This window comes from Pelecanus crispus, chromosome 5 (genome assembly GCF_030463565.1).
Source record: "Pelecanus crispus isolate bPelCri1 chromosome 5, bPelCri1.pri, whole genome shotgun sequence".
NCBI classification, from domain to species: Eukaryota; Metazoa; Chordata; class Aves; order Pelecaniformes; family Pelecanidae; genus Pelecanus; species Pelecanus crispus.
In genome coordinates, this window is record NC_134647.1 from 71,032,916 (window position 1) to 71,060,784 (window position 27,869).

Below are 27,869 nucleotides of genomic sequence, written 5' to 3' on the forward strand. Positions count from 1 at the left end.
TAGAGGTGAGATGGATGAGAAGTTCATTGGCAATATTGTGTATGTAAGTGCTGTTGTCTGTTACAGCCCAAATTTGTACATTACAATTAAATTTCCCAGGCTGTCAGTACTCATGCTGCAGTGCCCTGTGTAGTCATCTTGGGGACATAGGAATCTAGATTGTTGGTGCTCTGAGGAGCTGCTCCCAAGTGTCAAATTAGAAGTCTTTGGTGTTTGTGGCATCTTTACTCTGATTCATCTCCTGTCTCCAAAAGTAGTCTCTTGGAGGATACAAGGAAGCTTGAATCAATGAGATGAATGTTTAAGATCTTTTCCATTTCAAAGGGTACAGTGTAGTCTCACTGAAAAGTTTTGGGACAGTGAAAGAAGTCAAACTGCTGCTGTGAAATGGATTTCATTAAAATATTTTGAAGATCACAGTGTACCTGAGTGAGGAGATTGAATCCATTTCTTTTGTTACACCTTGAGAACTCAGCATGAGCAATGGCTGTGCAGCCTGAGCCTGGCTAGACTGCTCCATGTCTGCTCTGAATCTCAGCTTCTGCTGAGGACACTGTGTAGGACTGCATGGGTTGGGACTTCTGCCTCGGTGGAACTTCCTTCAAGATCAAGGTTCTTAGAAAAGATGATGTGTGACACAATGTACAACAGTTTCCCTCTGAATACTTTTTCTACCTTCAAGTTTCTTCTGGAGTGTTGATTTGAAATGCACCTTGATCTTGATTTAGATGGCTCTCTGTTAGCAATTTAGGTGGTGTTGAAATATTTCTACTTTGGTAACTAGAAAATATTTTGACGTAGCACAAGGACAGGTGCTGTATCAGGAACAATTTTACATACTGCTCTGAAAGATGTGAGCTAGTGGTAAGCTGAAATAAAACTCTGCTTAGAGCACCAAGACTAACCTGAATTTACAGATGTATTATTATTTTTAAGTAGGCTCTTGTGCAGCAAACTTCTTGGTAGCGCTGATTATTTCTGTGAATTGGCTCTCCTATGAGCTTTGTACCTGATGCCTGGATGGATGGTTAGTCTTTGAAATATCTGGGGAAAACAGCCCTGGGCTGTTTTCATTTAAAATGGCTTTTTCTTTTGGCTTTAGTAGGTCTCCTAGCCATAGTGTGTCACTGCTGAGGCCTGACTCCATTCTCCATCTTCCACAATGAAAAGCTAGTTCTTAGTTCTCAATCACTGTAGCTCTGTGCTTATGCTAAATTTTGTGTTTTCCTTACTCTTATCTAAAAATCTATTTCCATGTATTGACCAACGAGTATTTTTTTAATAGCCATTTGAAGACTCTACCTGTGGAGGGGTAGGAAACTTGCTGTGGTATTTCTTCTGTGAAGGCAGATGAGGAACTACTTCAGTTAATAAGCGAAAAGGATAATCTACTTGCTCCTTGCATTTTATATTTACTTTTATCGTATAGTCTTCTAGACCTGACATTGGATACTATAAAGTACAATTGTTCTTATCAAATATTTCAGATTTTCATGGACAATAAAATGTCTGATGCAGACTTTCATCCAAAGAGTTGGTAAAAGCCTGGGCCTACTGGCTAGGAGATAAAGCTATTCCTTCCTGAAGTGAGCTGAGCATGGGATGCTGGGTAGTGACAATCTTTGAGTGATGAAACATGGCAAAAGTTCTAAAATGTATCCAGCTTATTAATAGTGTGCTAATTATGCTTGGTAGGTAAAGGGGGCTTTTGTCTTCCTCATGTTAACTTTGGGACAGTCATCTCAACCCTGTTGATCATGGAACCACTGACCTCTGTAGCTTTGCAGCTGTTACCCTATGGTGTGGGTTGAAAGGAAAACTGTTTTTCATCGAGCAGTGAAAATAATTGGGAAGTTGAGGGTTTTTTGGCTTTGCAACTTCATGCAAAGGCTAGAATGAAGAGGAGATGCTGTGTTACTTTATAATACAGAAATCGGAGATCCCAATGTCATTTATCTGGCAGCGGGCATGTTCCATTTCTTCCGTCTCAGCCCATGAAGTAACAAGCCTTGCAAAGTAGTGAGGGGTGCTTGTGAAATGCCCAAAAGAATTCTGCATTTGAGCCAGCCTTTTCACACACTGTTGTTGTCCACCATTCTGCAGGTATCCCACAGTGGATAATCTTTTAACCTGTGCAGTAGCTGTGGATGCTCATGAAGAACAGAGTGCAACAGAAGTCTGGCAGGCTGTAGGAGGTGAAACAGTGGTTGGGAGGTGTGGGAGAGGACTGGATAGCTGGGGAGTTTTCAAACAAAACAGATCTTTATCAAAAAAGCCAATTAATCAAAACTGAAATATTTCTTAAGGTGTTGGTTTTTATGAAAGTTCATAGAAACACAAGCAAAGCTATAATGGGAGTGTTTTCATTGGAAGCCTGCCTGGCTTTCTGCCAACTTGTCTGCTGTTCTCTGTAATGAGATATTGAAAGACTTCAATTCTTTGAACATGTCTTACTCTTTGGCATCTCGCCTGTTTTGGGGGAGGAGAGTGAAAATGTGAGCATGCCTGAGGTTCTGTGGCCAGCAATAATGTGATCGAGTAGCTTCCTTCTCCGTCCCTTGAGGAGTTCTCAGTGCGTGTTAGCTGGCCTTTGAGGAAGGGCAGCTTCGAAGGGCATTGGTGCTCAGTACTTTGCGAAAGGGGTCTTGGCAAGAGAACTGACGAGCAGAGATGTGGAGCTGCCAAGATAACTTACCTGCCAGTGGTGGGGAATGAACTGCTGTCAGCAGGTGCGCATGACCCTCCGCTTTGTCAGCTGGAGAATCTCTGCAAAAGCATGGTGCCTTACTGCCCTGGCTTGCACACGTAGTACACCATTTTGTGGAAATTGTGTGCAAAAAGCACCTTTGTTCAGCATGTGCTTTTTTTCTTGGGTGTCTTGAGGGGATCTCGTGCAGCAGGGACAAGTACGGGACTATTGAGAGAGGGAAAAATTTTGAGGCTTTGCCTTAAAAGTGTTGGAGAAATTGAGAAAAGTTTGAGAAATTGAGTAATTTTTTTTGTTTTGTTTTTTAAAAAAGCTGCCCTACATTTTCATTCCAAGCCTTCATCTATACCTCCAAAGGGAAAACCCTTCTGTCCTTAAGGACTATGTCATTAAAATGTTAGCTGGCCTAACCATGGGTTACTTGCATGTTTCCATAGTAATGACACCTTCTAGAGCTTTATATTGCAGTTCGTAGGGTACCTACTGTATGCCAGCCTTTTTGAAGCTGGGTAACTCTCTCGAAAATCCTCTGATCTGTTTTCTGCTTGTCACAATGTGGAGGGAGAGTAGATTGAGAGCATCAGAAAGAAGGCTAGGAAACAAGCTCGTGGAAGTGCCGAGTGACTTAAAATTGACTTTATCAGAGTACTTGCTAGTTGAGATTATTTATAACTAAGATAGAGTTAATACTGCATTTAAACCTGCTATGCTTTTAAGTATCTGGCCTGCAGCTCTTGGAAAATACTGGAAGAAATAAGTTAGGGAGCCATTCTTAGACTAAGTGGCATCTGCCTTAAAACTGAAAATTAGAGTTTAATTAACTGGCAGGTTTATTTTGTATGCAAATACTGCAGCCAGAGAAGAAATGAGCTGCTTGACTGGGTGCTGTGTGGGATGTAGCACTTGGAGACCCAAGGCATTCTTCTGTTTTCACTCCTCCTGAATTAGTACCATTGAAAACCCTCACACATAGGGCTCGGTGGCTGTCAGATCATGCAAACTGGTGAAGTTTTGATTCAAAAGCTGACTAGAAAAAGTGCATATCTCATGGAAGTGACAGTGTACTTTGCTGAAGTTGAATTTGGGATTAATATAGCCTAATATTTTCTGCAAGAGACTTTAATTTTTAAAAAAATACAGTGGTGCTAGACTTCAGACACTTGACAGCTTTCTTGGTTGTCTTGGTGTTGGAGGTGGTTTGAATTTCAGGGAATTGTGTCAGTTAAATCTTGAGTAGCCTTTTTAAAAAGCAATTCTACTCGGTCAAGAAAGTATCAGAAAAATTACCTTGGCAAAGCCTAATCAATAGGCTTTTCTCTCTAAGGACCTGTGCTGCAGCTCTGCAGAGCAGCTCAGCTGAAGCTACCTGCTGGAGCCGGCACGGCAGCCTTCTGGGCCCTGACGTCAGCAACATCCGATCCCGGGCCTGGCCGGCATTGGCTGCCGCCGCCTCTGCTCCATCACCAGCTCTTTTTTTATTTCCTGCCTTCTAAGGGACACTGATCTAGGATTGGGATTTGGCTCAAGCTAGGCTGCTTGGGGAAGCTAGAAAGAGGGGACTAGAGTTGCTAAAGAAAGAAAAAACAGAGATGCCCACTAGTGCGCGAGGGAGAGCCAGCCTGCTCTCATTGCTGTGTGCCAGGTGGTCACTGAGAGCTGAACTTGATCTTGGGAATGCACTCATGTGACAGTGGAAGGGTCCAGCTGAGCTTTTGCCTTTTGGGTTTTGGAAAGATCTGTGCCCTAAAGCTGTCCTAGAGGCATGGTAGGGGAAGGATGCTTGTGTATCTGGTGCTAGCAGCAAGTTCTTTATTAGAACAGATAGATCCATTGTGCTGTTAATCACTTGTGATCAATGTTCTTCCAGGAAAAAGGAGGCAAGAAACTATCAGGATCATTCATTCTAATCAGAGCTTATTTTGAGATAAAGTAAGATTGTGCCTGTGGCTGGATCAGAATTGGATCCAGTGCCATGGAAAGAAACACAGTTGCTCTTGAAAGGATTTCTGTTGACTTCAAGCCAGCCTTATTTTACTTTACTGTAGGGTTTTAGCTCTCTAATATTCATCAAGTAAGGTATATAAAACTGGATTTGTTTGAATTTGAATCAAAAACTGTAGACTCTTTCAGGCTCTCTGTAGCTTCTCATAGAAACATCACGGGATTTCTCTTAGGGTGGTTAGCACTGTCTAGGTGCTAGTAAAAACTATTTTAGGATGCCTCTTCTAGCAACCCATTGGGCCAGCGTTATGAGAGCAGCAGTAGGGTGGATGCTGCTCTGTTACAGTAGACTTGCCATGCTGTTACAAAATGCTCCCCTTGTGTCATCACAGGTTCTGGGTGGGGGGGTTTAAACTACCTCTGTGAGTTCTCCATTTCTCCAGACTACAGTCATATCAGGCTGAGAGGGTAGCCAAGAAACACTGAAATGGATGGGCATGTTAGTCTACTGGGTAAAGCAATAGCAAGGGCCTGGTTCTGTATCCGAGACAGGAAAATCTATTATGACTCAAAGAGCTTGAAGTATTGAAAGTAAAGAATTAGATTCATAGCTCTCTGGAAACAGGATCCACCCTCGCAGATACTTTTGTATTTTTAAAATGTGCAAGCTATTAAAAAGCATTTTTCAAAAGTCTATTGTGAAAAGGACTGGCTTCCATGAGTCAGGTTTTACAGGAACTGGTCCAAGCCTTATTCTTCTCCCTGGAAGAATTTCCTTCCAGTTCTCATGCAGAATGAAGTTCTGCAGACAGCCCCCTGATAGTGAGAACTGATACCTACCTATTAGGGGAAAGAAGGAAAAAAACCCACCTGTAGTAAGGACACTTGGTGTAATGTCTAGTACTCTGTGTCCAAACTCCTCTTCCTTACTTTTCTGGTGTTTATTAGCTTGCTTTTCTGTGCCCAGTGCTTTGGAGTGAGCCCTAACAAAGCTGCTAAATAATTCCACAGTATATAAAGGAGCAAGACTTAATCTTACAAAGAGGGCTAGAGAAGTATTCAAGTACTCTAGAGAATACTTGAAAGCCTCTTCTGGAAAGACCCTATTACCAGTGTAAAACAGGCTCTTACACTGTAAAATACCTTGAAGTTTTTGATATGTCCAAGCCTTTACTTGCAAGACCCAGTGAAATAATTGCTGGTGCTCGTATAGCTTTCTGAAAATTCTCCATGCTGTTGTGTTTTTTTTTTATATGAATCTTCATGCACTTGTTGGTAACTCAGAATCTACAAAAGATTCTGGAGTAGATCAGAACACTTACAGGTTTTCTGAACTTGGATTTACTGCCATGTGCAGACACTGATGAGACGCAGAACCACTGTGTGTGTCCTGTTGCTTGCTTAGACTGCATGGGGTACCACAACCCAGGTGTGCGGTGGGGAGGAGAGAGGACCTAAAGACGCTTCCTAGTTGAGGAACTTTGAATAGGGGAGATGCAACAGCATAGGGCACAGTAAATAGAATAGATTCTACAGGCTTAGGCAGGATGTGTGCTCCTCTGACCCTGCAAAGTAGGATGGGGCTGGGATCTTCAAGCAAAGTAGGGTTAGAACTGTGTCTTACTCTCAGCGGTGCTTTGTACAAATACTTAGGTGCTATGCAAACAACTGTAATAGTTGAACTAGGAGTAACCAAAGCCTCCTAACCAGGAAGCTACTTCACTGAATCCAAAGGTTTTCACCTTCCTTTTATAACAAGACCTGTTATTGCCTCACTAGATATGTGCACACCTGAAAGTTCCCAGCTCACCCCATAAAAAGAACCTGTATGCTATGGTTTAATGCTCACTCCCACAGAATGAATGCTGCTATCTGAATCAGGTGTTTGGTCAGCAACCCTAGGGTGCAAACGTCTGGGTCAAGGTTCAGATTTAGTTTAGATTGGCTCGATTAAAGTATCTACTGGTTTGTCTGAGAACAGTGAAGTTACTGTGTCAGATATTCAACATGAAATGGTATTTGGAACTGCAGTTGGAACACTGTTTTCTCTTCTTTAATGTGGGAGGTGTGGCTCGGAGGTGAGCAGATGGATGGTGCCAAGTAGCACACCTCTCAGTGTTAAGCCATTCAGCACTGGAGCTAGAGATCAAAATCTTCTTTCTGCTCCCTTTATTTGTATTTCTGCTTGTACACTGGGATTGTGTGTGTCTGAAAGATGGCTGTTGTCAGTGTGTGTCAGGTCTGCTTGCTGATGCTTGTGTAATCTGATGGCTAGGGCATAGGGCTGGGAGCACAGATGTTCAGGGTCTGATTTAAAAATGTGCTAGTAGCAAATCGATGTGTAGCTGCTTTCTTACTCTAAATTCAAATGTTACCTGCCCCTGTAAAACACTCTGTCTCATGAAGTGCCTGAAAAATGCTCAGTTTCAGTGGTAGTGTTCTTGGTTCAGCCTCTGCAAAGCAGGAGAGAGCACTCAAGACATCTTTCTCGAAGAAAACAGTGTAATGCATTCCTGCTGACAGACAAGTCTCTACCAATACATGAGCATGCCCGTTGCTGCTGAATTACTCCTGATACAGGGCTTACATTCAAGAGCACGATAAAGTTGTTTGAGCAAAAACTGACCAAATAGAAAGAGCTTTAGTGCATCGTATGCCCTTACATTGTGTAACCTATTTTGAGAACAGACGTAAAAGCCTGCTTGCCTTGAATTCAGAAGAGGGGAATTCTGGGCAGGTGTGCACTAGGCCTACAGATGTGCAGTTCTGGCTGTCTTTTGGGGATTTGTAGCATCCCCTTTCCTGTGGTAAACACTTCAGCTATGTAAAGTGGTGCAGGCACTCTAATAATGAGCTAATGTCCCCTTTCCCCTTCCTTTATTCCCTTCCTTTATCACCTCATGTCCTGTAGTATTGAAAGTGTTGTAGGTTTTGTTCCTAACAGGGGCCTAAATGACAAATCTAGCATGAAATGTGAACCTTGGGTCTATGGTGGATATACCACTGCCCAGCCACCACTTCTCTCACTAGCAGCATTTTTCCCACTGAAGAAAAGTCCACCAGTTTGCTCTTACAAGTTGCCATAAGGACTGGTGATGCCTGAGTAACTGGAGTTTTTCCATAGTGGTGCACAGTGGTGCACTTTCAAACACAATACACCTTTGTAGCTTTTTTGGAGGTTTAGGCGGTGATTGTCCTTGTAGTCATGCCTGAGCCAGTCTTCCTTTTAACAAGAACTCATGTTTCCTCATACTCCTTCCCTTTCCTATCCCTCAAGTATATGTTTAGTTTGAGTACTAAGGAATCTGGGATCACAGTGTGGCTGTTGACTTCAAAATTCTCTGAAATTACAAATTCCATTTACTTTGAGAGAGCTTGAAATTCAAGTTCAAGATGCACGTTTGTTTTTTCACTGTCATATTTCATTAACAGTTTAGTGATTTTTTTTTTTCCCTGTTTACCTTTCTTAATCTGTTCTTCATTTTCAGCTCTTCCTCCAAAGCCCCCCAAACCAATGACTCCAGTCAATACGAATGGAATAAAAGACAATTCCAGTTTCTCTCTGCAGGAAGCGGAGTGGTACTGGGGGGACATCTCAAGGTAAGCAATATTACTAAAATATACAGATTAACATATAGTAGTATATGTTATTAGAATAAACCTGTTAGAATTCAAGGGAAAAAGAACATGTCTCTTTCAGGCAGGGAAATGCTTCAGGACTATACTTGGCAAAGCACCTAAATGAAAGTATTCGACTGGGTTCAGGACTTGTGTTTAAGTTGTTACTGTTCTGGTGCAGATATTGCCAGTCTTGGTGACAGTTATTTTGGGTTTCTAAATTTCTCCAGATACACAAAGTCAATTATTTTGTTCGAAAGTAAAGTGCTTCTGAATGTGCTAGCTAATAAGGTTTTGTCAGCACACAGTGCTGGGATGTGTGCAGTTCAGCAACCTTTCAGTAGGAGGCTTGCTCAGAATAAAAGGAGTTGCATTGTTATTTTTGGTTTCTTTAACATTTGGTTTAAATTGCATCTGTATTAATTTCTATTACATGGTGGTATAAAAATAGCTCTTACAAATGCTAACCATCACCAGCTATACTGAGCAGATGATACAGACACCTACCAAATAAATTTTTATCTCTTAAGGAAACCCTTTTCTATGCGCTTGAGAAAATAGATGGCTTGGGTTAGGTTCAGAAAATGAAGCGCCAGGTTTTATATACTTAATTGCATAAAATAACTGAAGTGTCCAGTCATCTCTTTCCCTCTTAAGGCACTTCGGACAAGTCTAGAGTTTGGAACTGTAATGGGAAACATGAGCATGCTGGGAGTGTGATCAGGAATTGCTCAAACTTGTGCACATAATACTTTGAAACACTTTGTCAGATAGAGGCAAGAAGAGCGTGTTTGCCACAGCAGTTCATTGAAGTTATGAGAAGGAAAATAAAGTTTTCATATCTTTATTGTACCACCCTTATCTTTATAAAGCAAACCCGCATAGATCTTGCTTTTGAAGGCCCTCGGCAGTGATGTTTTTCTGTTAATTCTAAATCAAAGCAGAGTGGCAAAACCTAATCACAAAACCCACTGGGTGGGGTTTGTTTAAAACTGCTCAATATTGGTATCAGTTTATTGACTGTGGATTTGTTCCTCAATTAACAGTGCATGTGATGGCAGGAGCTAATGCAGTACAAATCACATTGGAGTGGCTTTATTAGATTAAAATGTGATACACACGCATGTAAAGATGGAATTGTTTATGACCCTAATTTGACAGCCAGCAGGTACGGACTGCATCGGGCTGTCAGGGCAGGAGCCATCGTCTTCAGTCAAGAACTTGTGCTGAAAATTTTGTCATGAGCTCCAGGGTGCAACTTGCAGGCATAAGCCCAAGCCCTTAGATCATATCTAGACATTCAAAAAGAAGGCCATTTGAGTTAACTGGGTCCAATGTGTAAAATATTCTGAGAGGAGTAAGCAGATATGCACATGATACTGAATAGGAGTAATTTTTACTAACAGAATGGTTTTCAGATAGCTAAATCAAAACTAAGGCTATTTTGTAAGAATACATTTGTTCCTTAGTATTTGAACAAAAAAGCTGCTGTTGATTTTTCTTTGTAAGATTCAAGTAGGCTTCCTACCTCACTTAGATAGTGTTGAGGCTACCTGATAAACTTTAGTTTCCAAATGATTGTATTAAAAAGTGCTTAGTGCTTCTAAGAACCTGTGAGGGAGCTGTTACAAAGTGAGATATGTAATCTGGGTGAAATGGTCAAACCTGGCTTAACTCTTCAGCTGAAATAATTTTCTTATGCTTACAGGTGCTCACTTTCACTAAAAGATTTCTTGATTTAGCTTAAGGCTCTGGACTGAGTATTCTTTTGCTTCAGTTATGAATAAGGAAAAGTTGCACTGAAGCTAGCAAGGTTGTAGTGGTTTGAAACTGCTGTAAATAAGATCAGAGTTAAGCCAATAACGAGTCTCTTGAGACTAAAACTGGGCTAAACTCTAGACACCTTTGAGCTATAATGCTAGAGACCATTTCTTAAGAGGTTGGGACTGGCTTCTCAAAGGGCACCTGTTTCCAGTGTGGACTTTAAAACCTGAGCAGATTACAGGGAAAGGTTGTGAACTGTGAGACACAGCCGCTACTGTTGCTTCAACAGAGACTTCTGCCTAAGTGGCAGTTGGCTGCAGCTGCTATTTTTTAGTATAACTACACAAGTTCAGACTTGCTTTAGATGGCCTAAAAGACTGGGGAGGCTGAGTGTGAAAGATTGCCTGGTATTTTGAAGATTGAACTTCTTACGCATGCTGGTGTTACTGGTTCCAATATTGATACCTGTGGCAAAGATGATCGTGTCCTTAACAATTCTAATTTTGCCTTCCTTTCCACTCTCCAGGGAAGAAGTAAATGACAAATTACGAGACATGCCAGATGGAACATTCCTGGTGCGCGATGCATCAACCAAGATGCAGGGAGACTACACTCTGACATTACGGTAAGCTCTGAGTGCTTGTAGTCCACATAGTAATAAAACCTTGAGTAGCTAGTTGCTATACCAGTGACAGCAGTGGCTGTGTAAAGCTGATGTGGCTCAAGCTGAGCGATGTTCCCAAAGGTATTGCAGATCACAGAATGAGCAAATAGCCAGGTCTAGATAGTTGGTTCTGTTCTGTGCATTGAATTCTGTCCCTCACTAAACACTACTGTAAGCATCTCTGTGTAGATTAGATGGGACTCGGGGAGGAGAGCCATTCAGTAGCGCTTCTTAGTTTCAGAACTGCTACAGTAAAACGTATTTATAAACTAGGGCTTTGATTAATGGGAGAGTGTTGAATATCTCGTGAGCATGCAGCTCTAGAGAATTGAACACAGTGTCTTTGTAAAAAGAGTATCTTGTGCTTTCTGATCTAAAGTTTAGGAAATATTGAATTGGAGCCATGTTCCTTTCTTCGTTAAAATTGTCTGCGAGTGGCAGACTTCCCAGAGCTGCCCCAGCCCTGTCTACTGCAGTTAGGCAGCAGATCTCATGTGACTAGCTGCTGGTGCCTTGCCCAGCCTGTCCAGCCGCTTGCCTCTGCCAGGCTCCCAAGACTGGTTGTTAGAGGCAAACAGGCAAGGCGCATAAGCCACTACCTTTGTAGCACACCTTTGGGAGTTACTGTGATATGGTAGATATTTGATCTTGCTGTGAAATTCCCTTGTCTTAATGGCAGGTTTGATCCCAAGGGTGTAGTTTAAATTTTGCTTTGACTTCTGCCTTGAAGTTCGTGGCTTGTGCACTAAGGTTTGGCATGATTTGGTTATTTTGCTGAATGCAGATGTCTTTAGGAACCAAAACTGAGAGTGCAGGAAGGACAGGATATTGTCTAAACAGTCTGTTGGTGAAAAAAGGAAGAAATAAGCACTATATTTGTAGAAACTGCTAGAATGTATAAATCTGGATAATGTAAAGTCCTAAACTTACAACCATCTTGTAATCCTCAAAGGATTTTGTTTAGGTTTGTGTATCCTGTATTAGCATCCAAAACTCAAAAGACTTGTTAATCACTGTATAAATGTATACTCAGTTGTATACCATTAGTGACCCCAAATTGCAGGAAACTGTGGGTTTGGGTTTTCATGTGGCTCCTTTAGTTGGCCTTCAGCATCCTCTTTTTCCCTTGCAAAACTTCTGGCAAAGCTAGGTCTTAAATACCATAAGCTGGCTCCAGAATGAACACATAGGAAGAAATTTACTTGGGGTTTTGCTCTTGTTCAGATAATACCTGCTGATAATTCTGTGTGTATTGACTCTTAAACTTACAATCTGCTAGTATGTAAAGAATCACTCTGAAGGTGTATAGTGTCAAAGCCACTTGCCCGGGAATTTCACTGGTGTCTTTGTTAGCAGCTTTAGTGTGGAAAAGGAATAGGAGGTACACAGTAAAACCTCTAAATTACTGTACCGCTTTACAGGAAGGGTGGCAACAATAAACTGATAAAGATTTATCATCGGGATGGAAAATATGGCTTTTCTGATCCACTGACATTTAATTCAGTTGTGGAACTGATTAACCACTACCGCAATGAGTCTCTTGCTCAGTATAACCCGAAGCTTGATGTGAAGTTGATGTATCCAGTGTCCCGGTACCAGCAGGTAAGATCTTCATCGGAGCCCAAGAGCTATTGGTGCAGACAAGAAAAAAAATTGCAAATGTGTATACTATTTTGTTTTCTCTATGTTAAGCCTGATTTTTTTTAACTGAAAAAAGGTGATTTTTCACATCTGACCTCACTTTGCTCGTAATAATGTTTTTTCCAAATTGTCTAGCCATTTAAGCTTCTTCATTTTATAAAGCTTCCAGTCTCCATCTGAGCAGTCCTATAGAGAAGTGAAACCCTGATATGCAGCAGACTTGAGCCTGAGAAGCCTTTTTTTTTTTCCCCCTTGGACCCTTGTGGACCCACAGGGCACTGTTCTGGACTGTGTTGCCCTTGAAGCACATATGATGCGTGCAGCTGCTTGCTGTGTGCATAGCTATCTAAATTTTTCAAGAGTATTTTTAAAAGTTTTATTCAGTAGCCCGAGACATTGTCTTGCATTAAGGAGAAAGGACTGCAGAGCTTTTTGGAAAAAAAAATACTCTGATCTTTAACTTCAGATTCCAAGCAATTCGCTTCCTCCATTCTCCAATAGGCAATAGCAATCCTAGACCTAAGCTGTAGTGTGCTTTTTGGAAGCTTAGTATTTTGGCATAGTTCTTGGTGTCCCATTGTTCCAGTTCCTACTGTCTGTGAATTGTGGAACTTGTTGCATGGAGAAAGGGGGATTTAGATACGGTGTTTGTGTTCTGTAGAAACCTGATTCTAAAAATGATGCTAATAGCTGTTGTAAAATGCAGATGTGCATAAGTGGACAAACAAATACTCTTAAAGAAAAGCTGCTTTGCTTGAAGACTTAATGGCTTTTTGTATGTACAGGATCAGTTGGTGAAAGAAGATAATATAGATGCAGTAGGTAAAAAGCTTCAAGAATACCATGCTCAATATCAGGAAAAGAGTAAAGAGTATGACAAATTGTATGAAGAATATACCAGAACATCACAGGTTGGTTCTACTTTAGTTATCTCTAGAGTCTGTTCTTTGTTGTTTAAAAAGTAAAGAAAATTATTTTAACCTATTGTGGCTAATAAAGGCAGTCCAAGGTCAGAAAATACAAGGAAAAAACTTGGTAAACTGTGGAATAGAGTAAGGTGGTTTCAAAGTTGATGGCAACAGTGAATATTACTTGTTGCTGATAGTCCTAGAGGTATGTTGTGGGGCAAGGAAGAAAGAGGAGCTAAGCTTCCTAGTATAAGATAGAGCAGTTGGAGAAGGCCATCACTTACAAGCTTTGCACTGCAGACATCTTCCTTGGCTGCTGAGTATTTCCAGCTGCTGTATGCTGCAGTGAGAATTGTAGAGGTGTTTGTCCAGGTTTTTTATGAAGTCATGTTCAAATCGGATACCAAATATTATGCATTAAGGAAGTGTGAATACAGTATTTGGATTGCTTCTTGTAAAATAAGATAGTTCATGTATGGGGAGGAGGTTTGCTAGCAGTCTTGCTGCAAACTGCGATGGAAAATGTGACTAAAATATTTGAGGGTATCTTGTGGGGGCAGTAGGGCAGACTTACAGGGAGTAAGTCTTCCCTGTACTTCCCTGACTCTACTCAGACATTTGACTAAACTTAAAACTGATTAATCACATTTTGACTTGGGGAGAAAAGTTCATCTTCTCAGGCAGTTTAGGGAAGATAGTCTTGCATTGCCGTCTGTATCATGAACAAATGATGGACTCTTTCCTCACATAGGAAATTCAGATGAAGAGGACCGCAATTGAAGCATTTAATGAAACTATTAAGATATTTGAGGAACAGTGCCACTCACAAGAGCGATACAGCAAAGAATACATCGAGCGATTTCGCAGAGAGGGGAATGACAAAGAAATTGAACGGTAGGCTCTCAAGTTGTGTTTGCTTACAAGGGAGAACTAGTGTCTACATGGACACTCCCATGAAATTCTTTTATATAATATTGCATCATATAAAACACTTTGTGAACTCAGTATTTACTCTGAGAACTTCCCCCAAGGTGTCTGAACTTTCAGTAAAGCCCTCTTCTGTCAGGGAATTGCATTGTAGAGAGAAGAGGTGGGAGGTCTCTGGATTATTCTCTCTCAACTTCAGTAAATCAAGATACTGTGACGAGGATCAGGAACTAAGAGCTGCATTTGCTTATCCCATGTCTATTTGGATTTTCTCAGAATATAATTCAGGAAATTCTTTACTTGTAAACTGCAAAATGGGCATAGATCTGGTAAATCTCATAGTCCGTGGTCAGTTTTAGTCACTTTCAAAGATGAGTATTCAATTGCCACTACTTGGTAGTGGATAGTGGTCATCTAACAGAAATTCAGTAAGGGCCTCATTTGAAATTGCCCTTCTGTGAAGATACTAGCAGAAAAAGCTGTATCTGGGCCTTTGAAGAAATGCCAGGTATAATGCCTAACTTGACACAGTGCTTTATGAATCATGGTAGGGTAACCTCAAGGAGATTTTTAGACTGAAAACAGTTACCTGTAACAGTCTTACTATGGGATTGTGGTGCTTCGTTTTGACTAAAGATCAATTAACAGGGGAAATAAGTTATTTTCCTGAATTGTACCAAACCTGCAAATTAATCTTGAATGAAGAGACAGGCAGTGTTACTTCCTGGTAGCTTTCGATCAGTAATTGAAGTCTGCATTTGAAAACTTGCTAGTACTGATACCTATAGTGGGATTGCATAATTGATATATGAAAAAGTGAATCTGACAGTGAAGGAGGAATCTGTTCTAGCTTACCCTCCTAGAGATAATTTGTTCCTGCATCTCTGCCAGCAGGAAATATATTAAGGTAAACTGAAAGTTCAAACTGTGGAAAAGGGTGGTAGGCCTTCTGGCAAGAGGTCTTTTCTGGCACTCTGACAGTAATTTTCATGTTAAGATGAGGCAGTCAAAGGGAGGAGCTGCTGCTGTTACAGTAGTTCTTGTGATACTCTTACATAAAAGTGCTACCAGTAAGGTTTAGTCCTTCTAGACTGGTTTCACCTCACCTCTCTAATATTACACTTGTTTCCAGGATAATGATGAACTATGAAAAATTAAAATCACGCCTGGGTGAGATCCATGATAGTAAAATGCGCCTGGAACAAGATTTGAAGAAACAAGCTCTGGACAACAGGGAGACTGATAAGAAAATGAACAGTATCAAGCCTGACCTAATTCAGCTCCGCAAGATCAGAGATCAGTATCTTGTGTAAGTAATCCTGATCTGTACCTCAGAATAGTGTCTCTGATGAACCTGATTAATGACTGCTCCTATCAGGATAATAGGAATTTAGTTTTCTTTTCATAACAGAAGTTCTGTGAGTGCTAAGGTAGTACGTTCTGGCATGGGATGTCTGAGTATTTGGTTGGCCTCTTCATGACTTCATTCCTTTATTATGCTGTTGTCAGACTTAAAAGAGCCTGCCGCAACCAGGTGCACATTCTGCAATTCCTGTAAATAAAACATTTAAGATAAATGAGTTATAAACAAAAACCTGTGCCTGCTAATACAACAGAGGTTAGTACTTTTTGTGCTAGGTGCAGCAGATGTTGCTCGTACCCACCCTTGATTTCACTGACATCCCTGTTACCCAGCTCCTAATGTCCTTAGGCTGGATTCAGTGCACTAGGATTCTGGCAGAATACAGAGGGAAAAACACACTATCTCAGAAGGTGATGTTAGGAGGTTAGAAGAAGCCAGTGGCAATACCTATTTTGTTTTCCCAAGAGACACAGGCAGCTGTGACAGTTTGTATTCCGCATCGTTTCTGGCCTGCACTGTGCAGAGGCAGTACCTCTTCCTCAGCTGTACCCTCTTCTTTTTCCATTTAAGAGATTGTTTCATGGCTTCTTTGCTGTTGCCCAGTAAAGGGGGCATCTCAGAAGATGATGCAAGAAAGTGCTCTTATGGAACCTATGGTCTTTCTATGGCTTTTACTACTGGAGAACAAACCAAGCTCCAGACTGTTTATTTGTGGGACCTTGTGTCTGAGCTTCAGCTTGCTCAGTTAGGAAACCCGTACATGTACTCTGAAGTAATGTATTAATGCTCTCTTCTTCTGGCAGATGGCTTAATCACAAAGGGGTGAGACAGAAGCGAATAAACGACTGGCTGGGGATCAAAAATGAAAATATTGATGAGTAAGTATTGTTATACATATGATTTTACTGAGAAGTGTTCCATTAATAAGTGTTTTCTCTTGTGGGGCTTGGTAATACAAAACACAGTTTCTCAGTAAAGGACTGCAGAAAAAGGAAGGGCTGCAGAAAAAGGGAGAAATTCTCTAGGGGAACTGTATGTCATGTGAGGCAGCAACTCTGCTGAAGCACTTGGGATTAAACAAAGTTGGAACAATTAAGTTCTAAGTTGAAGCCTTTAATATCTGTCCATTAGGAGCCTGACCTCCCAATTTGGGTGTGTTCTGGTATTTCTTTGAATGATTTCTGCAAAAATAAATTGCTCTGCGTATTAACTCCTTTACTGACCACTGGTTAAGTTAAATTTATCCTCTCTTTCAGCACGTACTTTGTGAACGAAGAAGATGAAAACCTTCCACATCATGATGAGAAAACTTGGTTTGTTGGGGATCTCAACCGTATCCAAGCAGAAGACTTGCTCTGTGGGAAACCTGATGGAGCATTTTTAATTCGAGAGAGTAGCAAGAAAGGATGTTATGCTTGTTCTGTGGTGTAAGTCTATCTTCCTTTTTGTTCTAACTACTCAATTCATAAATCTCTACCACAGCTCTTTATTTTGGAGAACAAGAGCAAGGCCTAGCCTAGGCCTACCCGCCAGAACATGTTGTGTATTTGCAGGAGGGCTAGCGTGCTAAAAGCTTTGTTGCAATAATGTGCTTTGAATGTGCAGTAACTGTAGTCCTGGCGGTCTCTTCAGTCACCACCGTAGCTAGCGCAAAATTCTGAAGTATCCCAACTTGAAGCTCTACAGTCATATTAAGGCCAAATTCTCCCATATTCTTCCCGTGTGTTCCTTGGCAGGGAATAAGAAAAACAGGGCTGTAAAGCTGTAACATCTTCTGTTCTCATTTTCAGCCATGGCCAACTCTAGATGCTTTCTTTTGTACATTTAAGATAATGGTGAAGCTTCAGAAGAGACATTATTTGTGAGTGGTAGTTTTTATGACATTCACACAGCCTTGCATTGATTTCTTGTGTTTCACTTCATTTTATGCTGGTGTAATGGAGGTCAGAAATACTTTGTTTCCATTATCTAAAAACCCTTCAAGCCTGTTCTGGAGTGCAAAATGGCTTTCACTGATTTATTTCGCATGCAGTTAATTGCTTCTGAAAGCAAGTCTGAGAAATGAGTATGTGAAGGTATATCACCTCAAGGTAACTGAAGGTAGTAGTATCTGCTATGTTCAAGATACTATTTGTCACAGTCACTGAAGCGATGGGTTCATCGGATACTTTTGCTTCGTTGGTATCATACTATAAGCTAGCAAAGGGATGGCACAATGTAACCTGTTCCTACATGTGACTTGGATTGTGATAGGCTCCAATACAGGGATTACCTAATACTTGATCTTTCTGGCAGAGAAGTTTTTCTAGCAGCTTTGGAAACACTGTGTTGCAGTAACTGCTTTGCCAAGTTAGGGACTCAGTCGCTATGACTTCAGATAATGAACCAGCTTGAACCCATGCCATGCTTAACATTAACCTTCAGTGTGCATTTTTTTAGTGCTGCATTTCAAGAAATATTCTGTAGGTCCTAAGAATTTGTGGGGTTTGGTTTCTTTGCTTAGTGGAAAGGTTTCCAGATAAGTTGAGCACAAAGTCATAGCTGACTTCAGGTGCTTATCTTCTTGGTTAGGCTCTTGACTTTTTTTTTTCCAAGAAATGTTTGGAGAACAATGCAGTAGGGTATTGTACTGCTGGGATAGAAGAGGCCTCTTATGTGGATTATTATGCAAGAGTGTTTAATCACATGCCCTGAAGCACTGTTTCTTCACAGACTATATTAATCTCCTCAACTTGCATCTGCTGGGTCCTCTATTATGTAATTTAGTGACTGGCAGGGTTACTGCATTAGTTAATTGTTAATAGACTGTCGCTTTGGGTTTGTCCTTTGATGTTAAAATCTCCTGGTTTCTTTCCTTGCAGAGCTGATGGAGAAGTGAAACACTGTGTGATCTACAGCACTCCAAGAGGTTACGGGTTTGCAGAACCGTATAACCTGTACAGCACACTTAAGGATTTGGTTCTTCATTACCAGCAAACATCCCTTGTCCAACACAATGATTCCCTAAACGTCAGGCTTGCCTATCCTGTCTACGCACAGATGCCCCCCTCTCTCTGCAGATAAATTTTGGGGAGGAGGAAAGTGTTGGCTACCTTGGATTCTTTTCTACAATTTTTATTAGAACTTGGAGGGCATTCTTTCTCCTTAGACTGCTTGTTTTGCACAAGAAGTGATTCTGTGAATGTGAATCAAAAAGAGGCCTAGCAGCAACAAGACGACAACTTGGGTGTAGGTGTCCTGGTGCTACCTTAAAAGCTCAGCTGTGCTTTTACACTGATACTTTTGTTTCCTTATGAGGGGAATAAACTCAACACAATGCATACAAAAATACTGGAAGCAAAACATTGTTTTATGGAGATAATTTTTTGCCAGGCACCTTCAGTGGAACTTCTAATTGGATTTTGTTTTCTCTTGTTCTTGTAGAGACAATTTGAAGCCTCTGTCTGAGGCATCAGTAATGTCTTTCAGTCTTAAACTCCCAAGAAACTTGGGGGGAAACTCTACCACAGCAATTCTTCTCTGTTAATTTAGCAGCTTCACTGCGATTCAGCCGAACTTCCAAAAGAGGGCTTGTCTTGAGGTAGCATGGAATTTGGTGAGAGAAGACCAAAGGAATTATGGGAAAGCTTCAGGTTTTTATTTAAATGGAAAAATGCTTGTAAAGAAAAGTTGCTTTATTTTTTTGCCAACAGTAACAAAGTTTTGGGTTCAATGGCACTACAGGTCTTCACTTAAAGGAAACATAACCAAATTGAACACACCAAAACTTTGTTTGTTGCTAGATTGAGCACTTATAGGGAAGGTTGCATTAGCATCCGCACATACTTTCTACACCAAAACTTGAAACAAATAAAAGGAAAAGCTAAACATTGTGTGGCTTCAAAACACTAAATTGGTCTGATCTGATGTAATTGCTCACTCTCCTCTTTCTTCACTCCCCCCTTCTTCTCTTTCCTCAGCTTGGGATACTGTCTTCAGTTTTTAATGATACTGTGCTTCAGAATGTAAACTAGAATGAAGCTTGCACTTACCTGTTGCAGTTCTCTTGCTGAACAAGGACAGACTCTTGTAACACTTAATTCTGGTATAGAAGAGGTAGGTGCAATTGAATGCTTCTGGATGGCTTATTGTCCCAAATTCTTTCATGAGGTGTAGTCATTTCCAGTTGTATAGAAGTGAGCATGCTAATTATAGATCTCCTCTGATTTTTTTCTTTGCAAGCTAGGTTCTGAACTCTCACACCACTGCAGCCAAGCAAGATTTTTACACTGGTATAATCTAAATTCCCTTGTAGTTATTTTGGACATGATGCAAAACACAGGAAGGGAAGAGAGCCATACTCTTTGATTATTGGATGTCTGGTACCATCCTTTGGCAAAGGCTGCTGTCAAATACTGGAGTGGGTAGTCCTGGGCTTTGTCAAGTATAGCAATCATCCAATAAATCCCCTCCCTGGAAAGTATACAAAGCAGCTTATTTCCATTCCTTAAGCTTCTGAAATGAAAAAGAGCTAAATTTGGCAAACTGAACCACTTGGCATCAAAGCACAACTGGCAAAGTAATTGTTCAGTGTGCAACCTTGAAAGTTACTTTTGTTCCTATTACTGGAAGCAGTTCCCTTGCAATGCACCCATTGTGCAGGACAGGAAGCAGACAGTCATGCAGGTCTGAGAATGCTCTAGACCTGTTTCTGACCCTGGGGCTTATTTCCTGTTCAGATGGGTTTTTTTCTATACTGCCTGGGCAGTAGTGCCAGACTTGTTGCTTAATGTTTACACTAGAAGTATTATTTTGCTGAATGTCATGAATTTGCAAGCAGGGAAATGACAAGGTTGGAGTGCTGACAGCCATTGCAGGAAGGGTAGTCTGGTTGCCTGGCATGCCTGTGTGATGTTTTATTTTGCACTAATGACCCTGATGCATCCTAGGCACTTTCTGATCAGCCAGAGTGCAATCTTCAGGCAAAGAATTCTGTAGATGCCACTTTTCTAATTAAATGAAATGCTACAAAACTTCATCAAAACTGAGTGAGAGGAGAAGAAAATTGATGCAAGTTGCTGTGTCAAAATGACCCACATATGCTTGCGTGTCCCTTCTCTCCCACTTCCCCAAGAAAAAGAAAAATGAGACATAGCCTTTGCTCTTAGTGAAAAGCTGGAATGGATTCCCCAGTGGTATATGGACGTGGAATTTTTTTTTTAAAGAAACTTGCCCTACCCCTTGGATAATTTGCAGTTCTAATCTGGTAGCTGTAAAGCTGTCATTCTCACACCTCTTGTGCATCTAGTGTTCCCTTTGGTGCTGGGCTGAGTCCAAATGCCTGATGAGGGAAATCAGTTTCAAGGCACAAATGATAGCCAGGTGCCTTATGCCTGTGGAAAAACCTGTGTGAGAGGAGTGTCTGATTGTTTTCTCTGTCTTTGCAATCTTGCTGGGCTCTTCTTTTACAAGGTTAATGTTTGAGGGTGATGGGGCACATATTTCTGATCCCTGGTTTTGTGACAGGGACAACCTGGCTGAAGTGTTTCACATCTGCCCCTTTTTTTAGATAGGGCTCAGTTTTGTTTTAAACAAGTGCAGGTCTACTTTCAGCCTCGTAAATCCTGGCACACCCTTGCAGTACTGACAGCAGCGGGATAGCAAAGCGGGACTGTCTGAAGTTTCCCTGTAGTGGAATCTGACTGATCCTGTGAGGTCTTGGTCCAGGCTCTGGTCCTGGCTCTGCCAAGGTAAATACAGTGTAATTCCATTGGCGTCCGTGAAGGTAGCTTGGCTTTATAGTGGTGTGAGTGAGTTGGGATTCTGGCCCCTCGCTCTCTGAGATCTCTTCACTGATCACAGGTGATGTATTTGCTGCAAATGATGCAGTCAGAGCCAATAAGCCATCTTGAAGCATTCTTTGAAATTCTGTTTTGCCCAAACCTTCAGATCAGGGCTATGGGCAGACTAAGCCCATGTTCCTTGTGTTTGGCTCCGTTATCCTCAGCAGTTTCTCTGAGGCTGTGTTTTGCCGCTGTATCTCTCTGTGTTTGGTTTAGGCACCTGAAGTCCCAGCTGCTGCAATTGCTCCCCTTTGATTCTCATGGGCCATTGCACAGATTCTTTTTGCATCTGTTTTGCACTCACAGGGCAAATGAAAATGGGTACAAAACCAACTGACACGTGTAGCTGGTGTGATCCATGGGGCAAGGGCTTGATCCTGCTGCACTCGTGCTCGGCCTAATTCTGTTTGCTCTGTAGCATTAGACCTGTGAGAAAACCCACAGCTTCCACGAGCTGTTCTACACTTGCTCGACTGAGAAATCAGAAATGGGCCTGTGAGGTGCAGGATAACACCCTAGTGTGAAAAGCAGCTGTTAAGCCTAAAACAAATACAGGAAATGTGAACATAAAGGCAAAACAAAGGAACTGAAGTTCTTTTAAAACAGTAAGATTTGAGAAGGTTTTGGTTTCAAGAGTCAAAATGTCAGGAGGAAGGGGGGAAATAGTCTCACTGTTGTCGCAGCCGTCTGTTAGCGGACTGCAGTTAGAGGAGTACTGATCTCATTGACCCATATTGTATTAAATATATATGTAGAGTTAAATAAATAACTTTTGCACAGTGTTAAATGGGGGGGGGGGATGTTGAAACTCAAATATGCACAGTTTCTTCTAATCTGTTTTGAAGTATATTTGCAGGGATCAGGGGTGATTCAGTATTTTGTATTTGTATGGATGGAAATCAGGTCTACTTCCACAGTTGCCATTGGCCCCATTGCGTCAGCCATGAGTGCCATGTTTTTGAAGTTAGTAAGTTATAAATCTTTTCCCACTAGTTTCTTCATAGATTACAAGTAACCTTAGCATGGGAAGAAACAGTTTAGAAACAGAGGGATGTCCCGACAGATGCTTCACTAGTGTGTGAAGCAGTAATATGTGATTGTCCACCTTCTGATACTGGAGTGCTCTAGATTTGGGGGTTGTATTTTGGTTTGGGGTTTGGTTTTTTTTGGTTTGGTTTGTTGTTTTTTTTTTAAGTTCGCATCAGCAGTGGATTGGGTCGCTGCTTTGCACCGCTGGTAGTTGCAATCTAGAGTTATATCCAGTACAGCCCTCTGTCTTATGCCAAAAATAAAATGCTTTTTCCACGCTCATCTCTTTTGATGTGGCAGATGGTCAAGAAGTTTTCCATTTAATGTGATGGGCCTGATTCTTTTCTCGCTGACACTAGTGTAAGCAAGACTTCCACAACCGAAAGCCATTCCCAGGAAAAGAGCTTGTATTTAATCATACCTGAATTCTAGACATAGCAGGGCAAAAATCAAAGTTTGTCCTTTGCAAAGCCAGGCAATTGTAATGGGGACTGTGGAAATGAATGTTGACACTTAGTGCTGTTTTGGGGAGGACAGGGGAAGGAGGAGGGTCTTGGTTGCCCCAAATCCTGGTCTCTCTGCAGGCTTGGGTGGCACTGTGTCCGCAACTGAACGCTGTGGCTGTTTAAAACAGCAGAATTGCTATAGGAGTGTCACACCTTAAGTTTGGAAAAGCCCCTTATTTGGTACTTGAACAATCTTGCTTCTGTTTTTGAATGTCTGTTTATTTTTTATTTTTGTTACACTAACAGGGAATAAAAATCTGAAATGTTAGTGAGTCTTGTATGCTTGCTGCATTGTGCAGACATGGAACAGGTACTGTTTGTGGATCGGGAGGGGTAAGAGACAGGTTCAAAATGCAGTTTTACAAAGCACTATGATGGGTCGGGGGTTGTTTTGTTTAGATCATGTTTAAAATCAGATTTTTTTACGTGTAGTTTCCTTATGTTGATTTGCAACCTCTGCTTTTGGAACAGCAAAATCAAAATGTTCCTGAAGAACAAAGATACTCTGAGGGAAGGGGGGTTAGGCTTGCTCAAATTCAGCATTCAAAGCAAGTAGCTTTAACGAAGGGGAAGGGTCAGCATCCTAAAGCATCCCTCTGGTTGTAGTTCAATGAAGCAGTAGACAGACCATGAAGCAGGACCTCTGCCTTGAACCACGAAAGAAAGAGGAGATGCCAGGGCAGACCCTTCCCTTTGGAATAATCGGTTCTCTCCTTAAATGTGCGTGCAAGGAGATAGTCAGGAAATTAATAGAAGTCCTTAAGGACTTTCTCCTCTTTCTGTATTGGAAGGGAACTTGCATTGCTGATCCCCTTGTTTCCCTTGGCACAACCCGTGCAGCCAGGAGAAGGGAACCAAGTTACTAGCCCAAATAAACGTGGGCCTGTTTGTGAAGCAGCTCGGCTAGTTAAGTACTGCGTGAGGAGTAGCTTTGGATGGGGTTAGATGAAGTTTGTCCAACATTTTTGTGAATCTTGCATCCTGTGGGCAGAAATAGTTTCCACCAAATGGGAAGGGGGAAAAAAAAAAATCTCAAAATCTTTTCAGCTCCTTCCTGTTTGTTCACAGGGGCAGATAGGGAGCTTTAGCTTGTTAACTGTTTAGATGATGACAGTGCTTGAGGTGCTGGTCTTTGGGGCTGGCTCCATACAATTAATGCAGAATTTGCATTTTTTTTTTATTGCTATTGGCATAGACTCACCATATTTTATGACTAGACTCACCATTTACTCTAAAATTTGCCTTTAAAAAATGTCATATGAGCTTCACAGGCAAAAAAAAGAAGTGAGAATGGGCCCTTATTGATAGAAAAAACACCTCGCTGATCAACCTGTATTAAAGAAAGTAGCTTTAATTTGGTGTCCCCTGCCACCACCTTCCTTTTGGGATTGCTTCGGTGAGATCAGCGTTGGCAAACGAGGGGGCTGAGATTTCCCCCTGTATTCAGCAGCGCTGTACCCATGCGTTTACCAAGTGCTCGTAGCAAGGCGCTAGGGATCGTTTGGAAAAACGATTGCATCCAAAGACAACAAAAGTGTCCAAGGGTGAATATCACCCTGGCATCAGTCTCGTCACTTCAGGGGAGTTGCAGGATGCTGGGGCCAGCCGCGAGCTGCCCCCGGGTCTCCGTCGGGTGCGGTGGGGGTTCGTGTTCAGTCGGCTGGTTGGGGTTTTGGTATGTTTTGGTTTTGTGAGTGACTTCTACATCCAGCAAAGATATGTTTGATGATACCTGTTAATTTTGTATATCTGGCTGTTTATTGCACCATGGGATTGTAATGGTCTGCATCATCTGTGTGTGTGTGCGCGCGTGTGTGTGTATATGTACTGTATGTATATAGATATATGTAAAATATATTCACGTACACATTTATATGCATTAGCTGTAAGTGGCACTGCCCTTTAAAAATAAAACAAAATTCACTGTTAGCACATTCTGCCATGTGTTTAGGCAGAATTTGGTTTGTTTTTGTCAAATGAAAAGGAGTTTATTGTGTTCATCTTGCATATGTGCTTCTGAAATGCTGAACTCTGGATTTCCTTGGGGGGGGTTACTACTTTACTTGTAAACCGAATTGAACTGGGGTGTTATTTACGCTGGGACGAAGCATTCAACTTTTTTCCAAGCAAAGGTTTAGCAAAAGAAACCCTCTTGCTCTCCTGCGAGAGGCAGTGAACGTTTGCACGTTTCAGTAGAGCCCCAGACCCCCCCCTGTCCAGAGCTGATGTGCAATGGGTGGTGTTGGTACGTGTCCCTTTGTGAGTGGACTCTTTGTATAAGGTGTGGTTCAATGTAAAGCATGAGTGGGTGTTTGATCTTGTATCGAGGGCTGAAATAACAGCACACTCCTTTGTACAACCTTTGCATTAATGTTTCTGCTTTTCTTTGACTTCTATTTTCTTTAAGGGAAACTGCATCCGTTAGGAACCTGCTTCTCCAGAAGCTATCGAATTATTTTGTTTTCCGGATGAATTCCAGCATGTAACTTTGGTACTCTTGTTTGTTATTTGTGTAAAACCTGTTCTTCTGTCGTTTATGGTGTAGTGGGGGGGGGGGGGGGGGGGGAGAAAAATAAAAAGGAATTCATGTAGTTTAACTTTTAAAGAAAAGAAACAAACTGCTTCATAAGGAAACCAATTGTATGTTAGTGTTTTCAGACAAGTCATCCTGTAGTTTTAGCTCAGTAATGCAACACTGTACTTGTCACCAGGTGTGTTTCAATTTTGCTGTACTTTCTTTTAATAGATGGTTGGGCTTTTAAATCCCAGACACTAAGCATCCTGGGCCTACTTGCTCTAGATCAAAAAAATGCAATAAAAAAATTGCAATAAAGCACATTGACATGTAATGTTTTAGAAGGATGTACTGACAGCTGTTTCTAATAAATTCAGAACTGCAGTGTGGTCGGGCTGTCGTGGTGTTAGCTGTGTTTGTGTCTCCCAGCCGAGGCCATGAGCGTCATCTTTAACAGATACTTCAAAAAAAAAAAAAAAAGTCTCGCAGAGGTCCAATTTGCTGTCGGCTGGAGCTGAAGCAGCCGGGCCCCGAAACCCTCTTGGGGCTGAAACGAGGGAGGAATACACGTAGCACACGCATGCTCCTTAATGGAGCATTTCCTCTGCTCCTTTTACAGTGCCTTTAGAGAGAGCAGGAGCCATCAGCAATGCTCTTGCACACCTCATTGCTTCCTCTGCCATCAGGGAAAACCACGTTTGGTGACACTGCTCCTCGTGCTGGGGGTAGAGGGGGGCCTGCAGCACTGAATCAGCCTTCCGAAAGCCCCAGCTCGGCTGGATCGATTTGCTTAGATCCTCAATTTTGCAGGAGTTTTGGAAATCACCGTTTGGTTTCCCAATTCCTTCATGAGCACCAGGCACTGGGGCCACTGAAAAATCCGTGATTTTGTCAGTGGCGTGGCCCACGGTCTTCCATTTCAACAGCGGTGTCAGCAGGAGGGTCCTGGCATGCTCGCGGTGCAGCGGCGGTGTTGTACGGCCGAGCTCCAGGCACTGCAACAGCACAGCCCCTCACCCAGAGCCCCGGGGTTTGCCCTAGCCCCTGCAGCCACGGGGGCTCGGGGCAGGGCTCGCCGCAGCGCACGCCTCTCCCTATGCACGGTTTGCATTTTCCATTCGAGGTCTCGGCAGCTGCTGGGGAGAAGCTGAAGTCACACGGGGCAGCCCAAGGGCTTGGGCAAGCTTGAGGGCTGGCAAGGGCGAACCTGGGGGGCTTCACCCCTCAAATTTGGGAGTCAGCTGGGATGCCACAGCAGCATCCTCAGAAAATTAGGGCAGGGGCAGACCTGGTCTGTGCGTGGTTTGGCTGGCCATGGTTGCAAATGGTTCAGTGTTTTTGCAACCCGATGAGTGGACGTTTTTGCAGACTGCTGAGCAACGTTTTTCCAGCCCGCTGAGTCGACCATTTAAAAAAAAAATGCTGCACCAGCATTTACTCACTCTGCTGAGTAAGACTTTTTGGCCGCTGAGTCAGCATTCCCTTCATCACCAGAGCCACAGGCCCCTCCGCCAGCAGGCAGGGAGCACCAAAACGGGCAGAAAAGCCCCTGGTCATGGTACAGGGGAGCAGGGAGCACCCACACGGACCCTGAGGGCTTGCTCAGGCATCCATCTCTACATCCAGCAAGGAGCATGCCCCATGTGAAAGCACCCTGAGATTGGGTCCCCTCTGCCTGCTGTGTGCTCCCTCCTGTCCTGCCTGCAGGGATGGGGCACAGCATGGGCGGGATGCAGCCGGCCCGGAAGCATCACCCAGAGGCATCAGGAGCCACGCGGCTCCCAGCGGATGAGCCATGGGCGCTGCGGGCCGGCGTCCGCCGCATAGGCACCCCCGGGCACCCAAGCGGGAGGAGAGTGAAGGGGAAACAGCAGCGAGAAACTGGGAGGACTCCGCAAGCGCTCCTGGGGACTGGCTCTTTTTTATTATTATTATTTTTAATATATTTCTTTTAAATAAAGGCTAATGAGGTAGAATTACAGGAAAGATGTAAGTCACTAATTGGCAAATCATTTTTCAGGGCTTTGCCAGACGGGTCATTTCATTATGAAAACATTACAGCCGGGAGCCAGCTTAGGAAATTTCCAAGCGGCTGTGCTGACTGGATGGAAAGAAAAACACCTCCCAGCTCAGATGTCTTCTTGGAGAAAGGGCAGATCCCTGGGATTTTTCCATCCTCGGCAACGCCATGGAGCTTCCTGCAAGTCCCCTGGGTTTCACCCCCAGTCACACATGGGATCCTTCCTGGGGGAAGGCGATGGGCCAGCACCCCCCGGGGATGGCACCGCAGGGCAGGGGTGCAGGATGGATGGACGGATGCCCCCAGGCGGCTTTCATGAGATTCCAGTTCCCCTAGGGCAGGAGACATTTACAGTGGGAGAAGCATGGGAGGATCTTCCCCATGGGAAAAAAAATCTGGGGGGAAAAAGAAAACACTCCAAAAGCTAGTCCTCCCCCAGCCAAA

At 42.5% G+C, this 27,869-nt stretch overlaps 1 protein-coding gene across 5 annotated transcripts in view; it reads left to right on the plus strand.

The window, feature by feature from the left end:
• PIK3R3 (phosphoinositide-3-kinase regulatory subunit 3) overlaps positions 1 to 18,596 on the plus strand; it is a 78,219-nt gene extending 59,623 nt beyond the window's left edge. For 3 of the 5 annotated variants that reach the window (XM_075710169.1, XM_075710168.1, XM_075710170.1), the window contains 9 exons: positions 8,137 to 8,248; positions 10,557 to 10,655; positions 12,116 to 12,296; positions 13,121 to 13,246; positions 13,995 to 14,137; positions 15,303 to 15,479; positions 16,337 to 16,411; positions 16,790 to 16,960; positions 18,395 to 18,596. In XM_075710169.1, the coding sequence (XP_075566284.1) occupies positions 8,137 to 8,248; positions 10,557 to 10,655; positions 12,116 to 12,296; positions 13,121 to 13,246; positions 13,995 to 14,137; positions 15,303 to 15,479; positions 16,337 to 16,411; positions 16,790 to 16,960; positions 18,395 to 18,596 (1,286 nt within the window). The remainder of the gene's footprint in view (positions 1 to 8,136; positions 8,249 to 10,556; positions 10,656 to 12,115; positions 12,297 to 13,120; positions 13,247 to 13,994; positions 14,138 to 15,302; positions 15,480 to 16,336; positions 16,412 to 16,789; positions 16,961 to 18,394) is intronic. The other 2 variants (XM_075710171.1, XM_075710172.1) reach the window with 2 other exon arrangements.
• Positions 18,597 to 27,869: the final 9,273 nt, after the last annotated feature.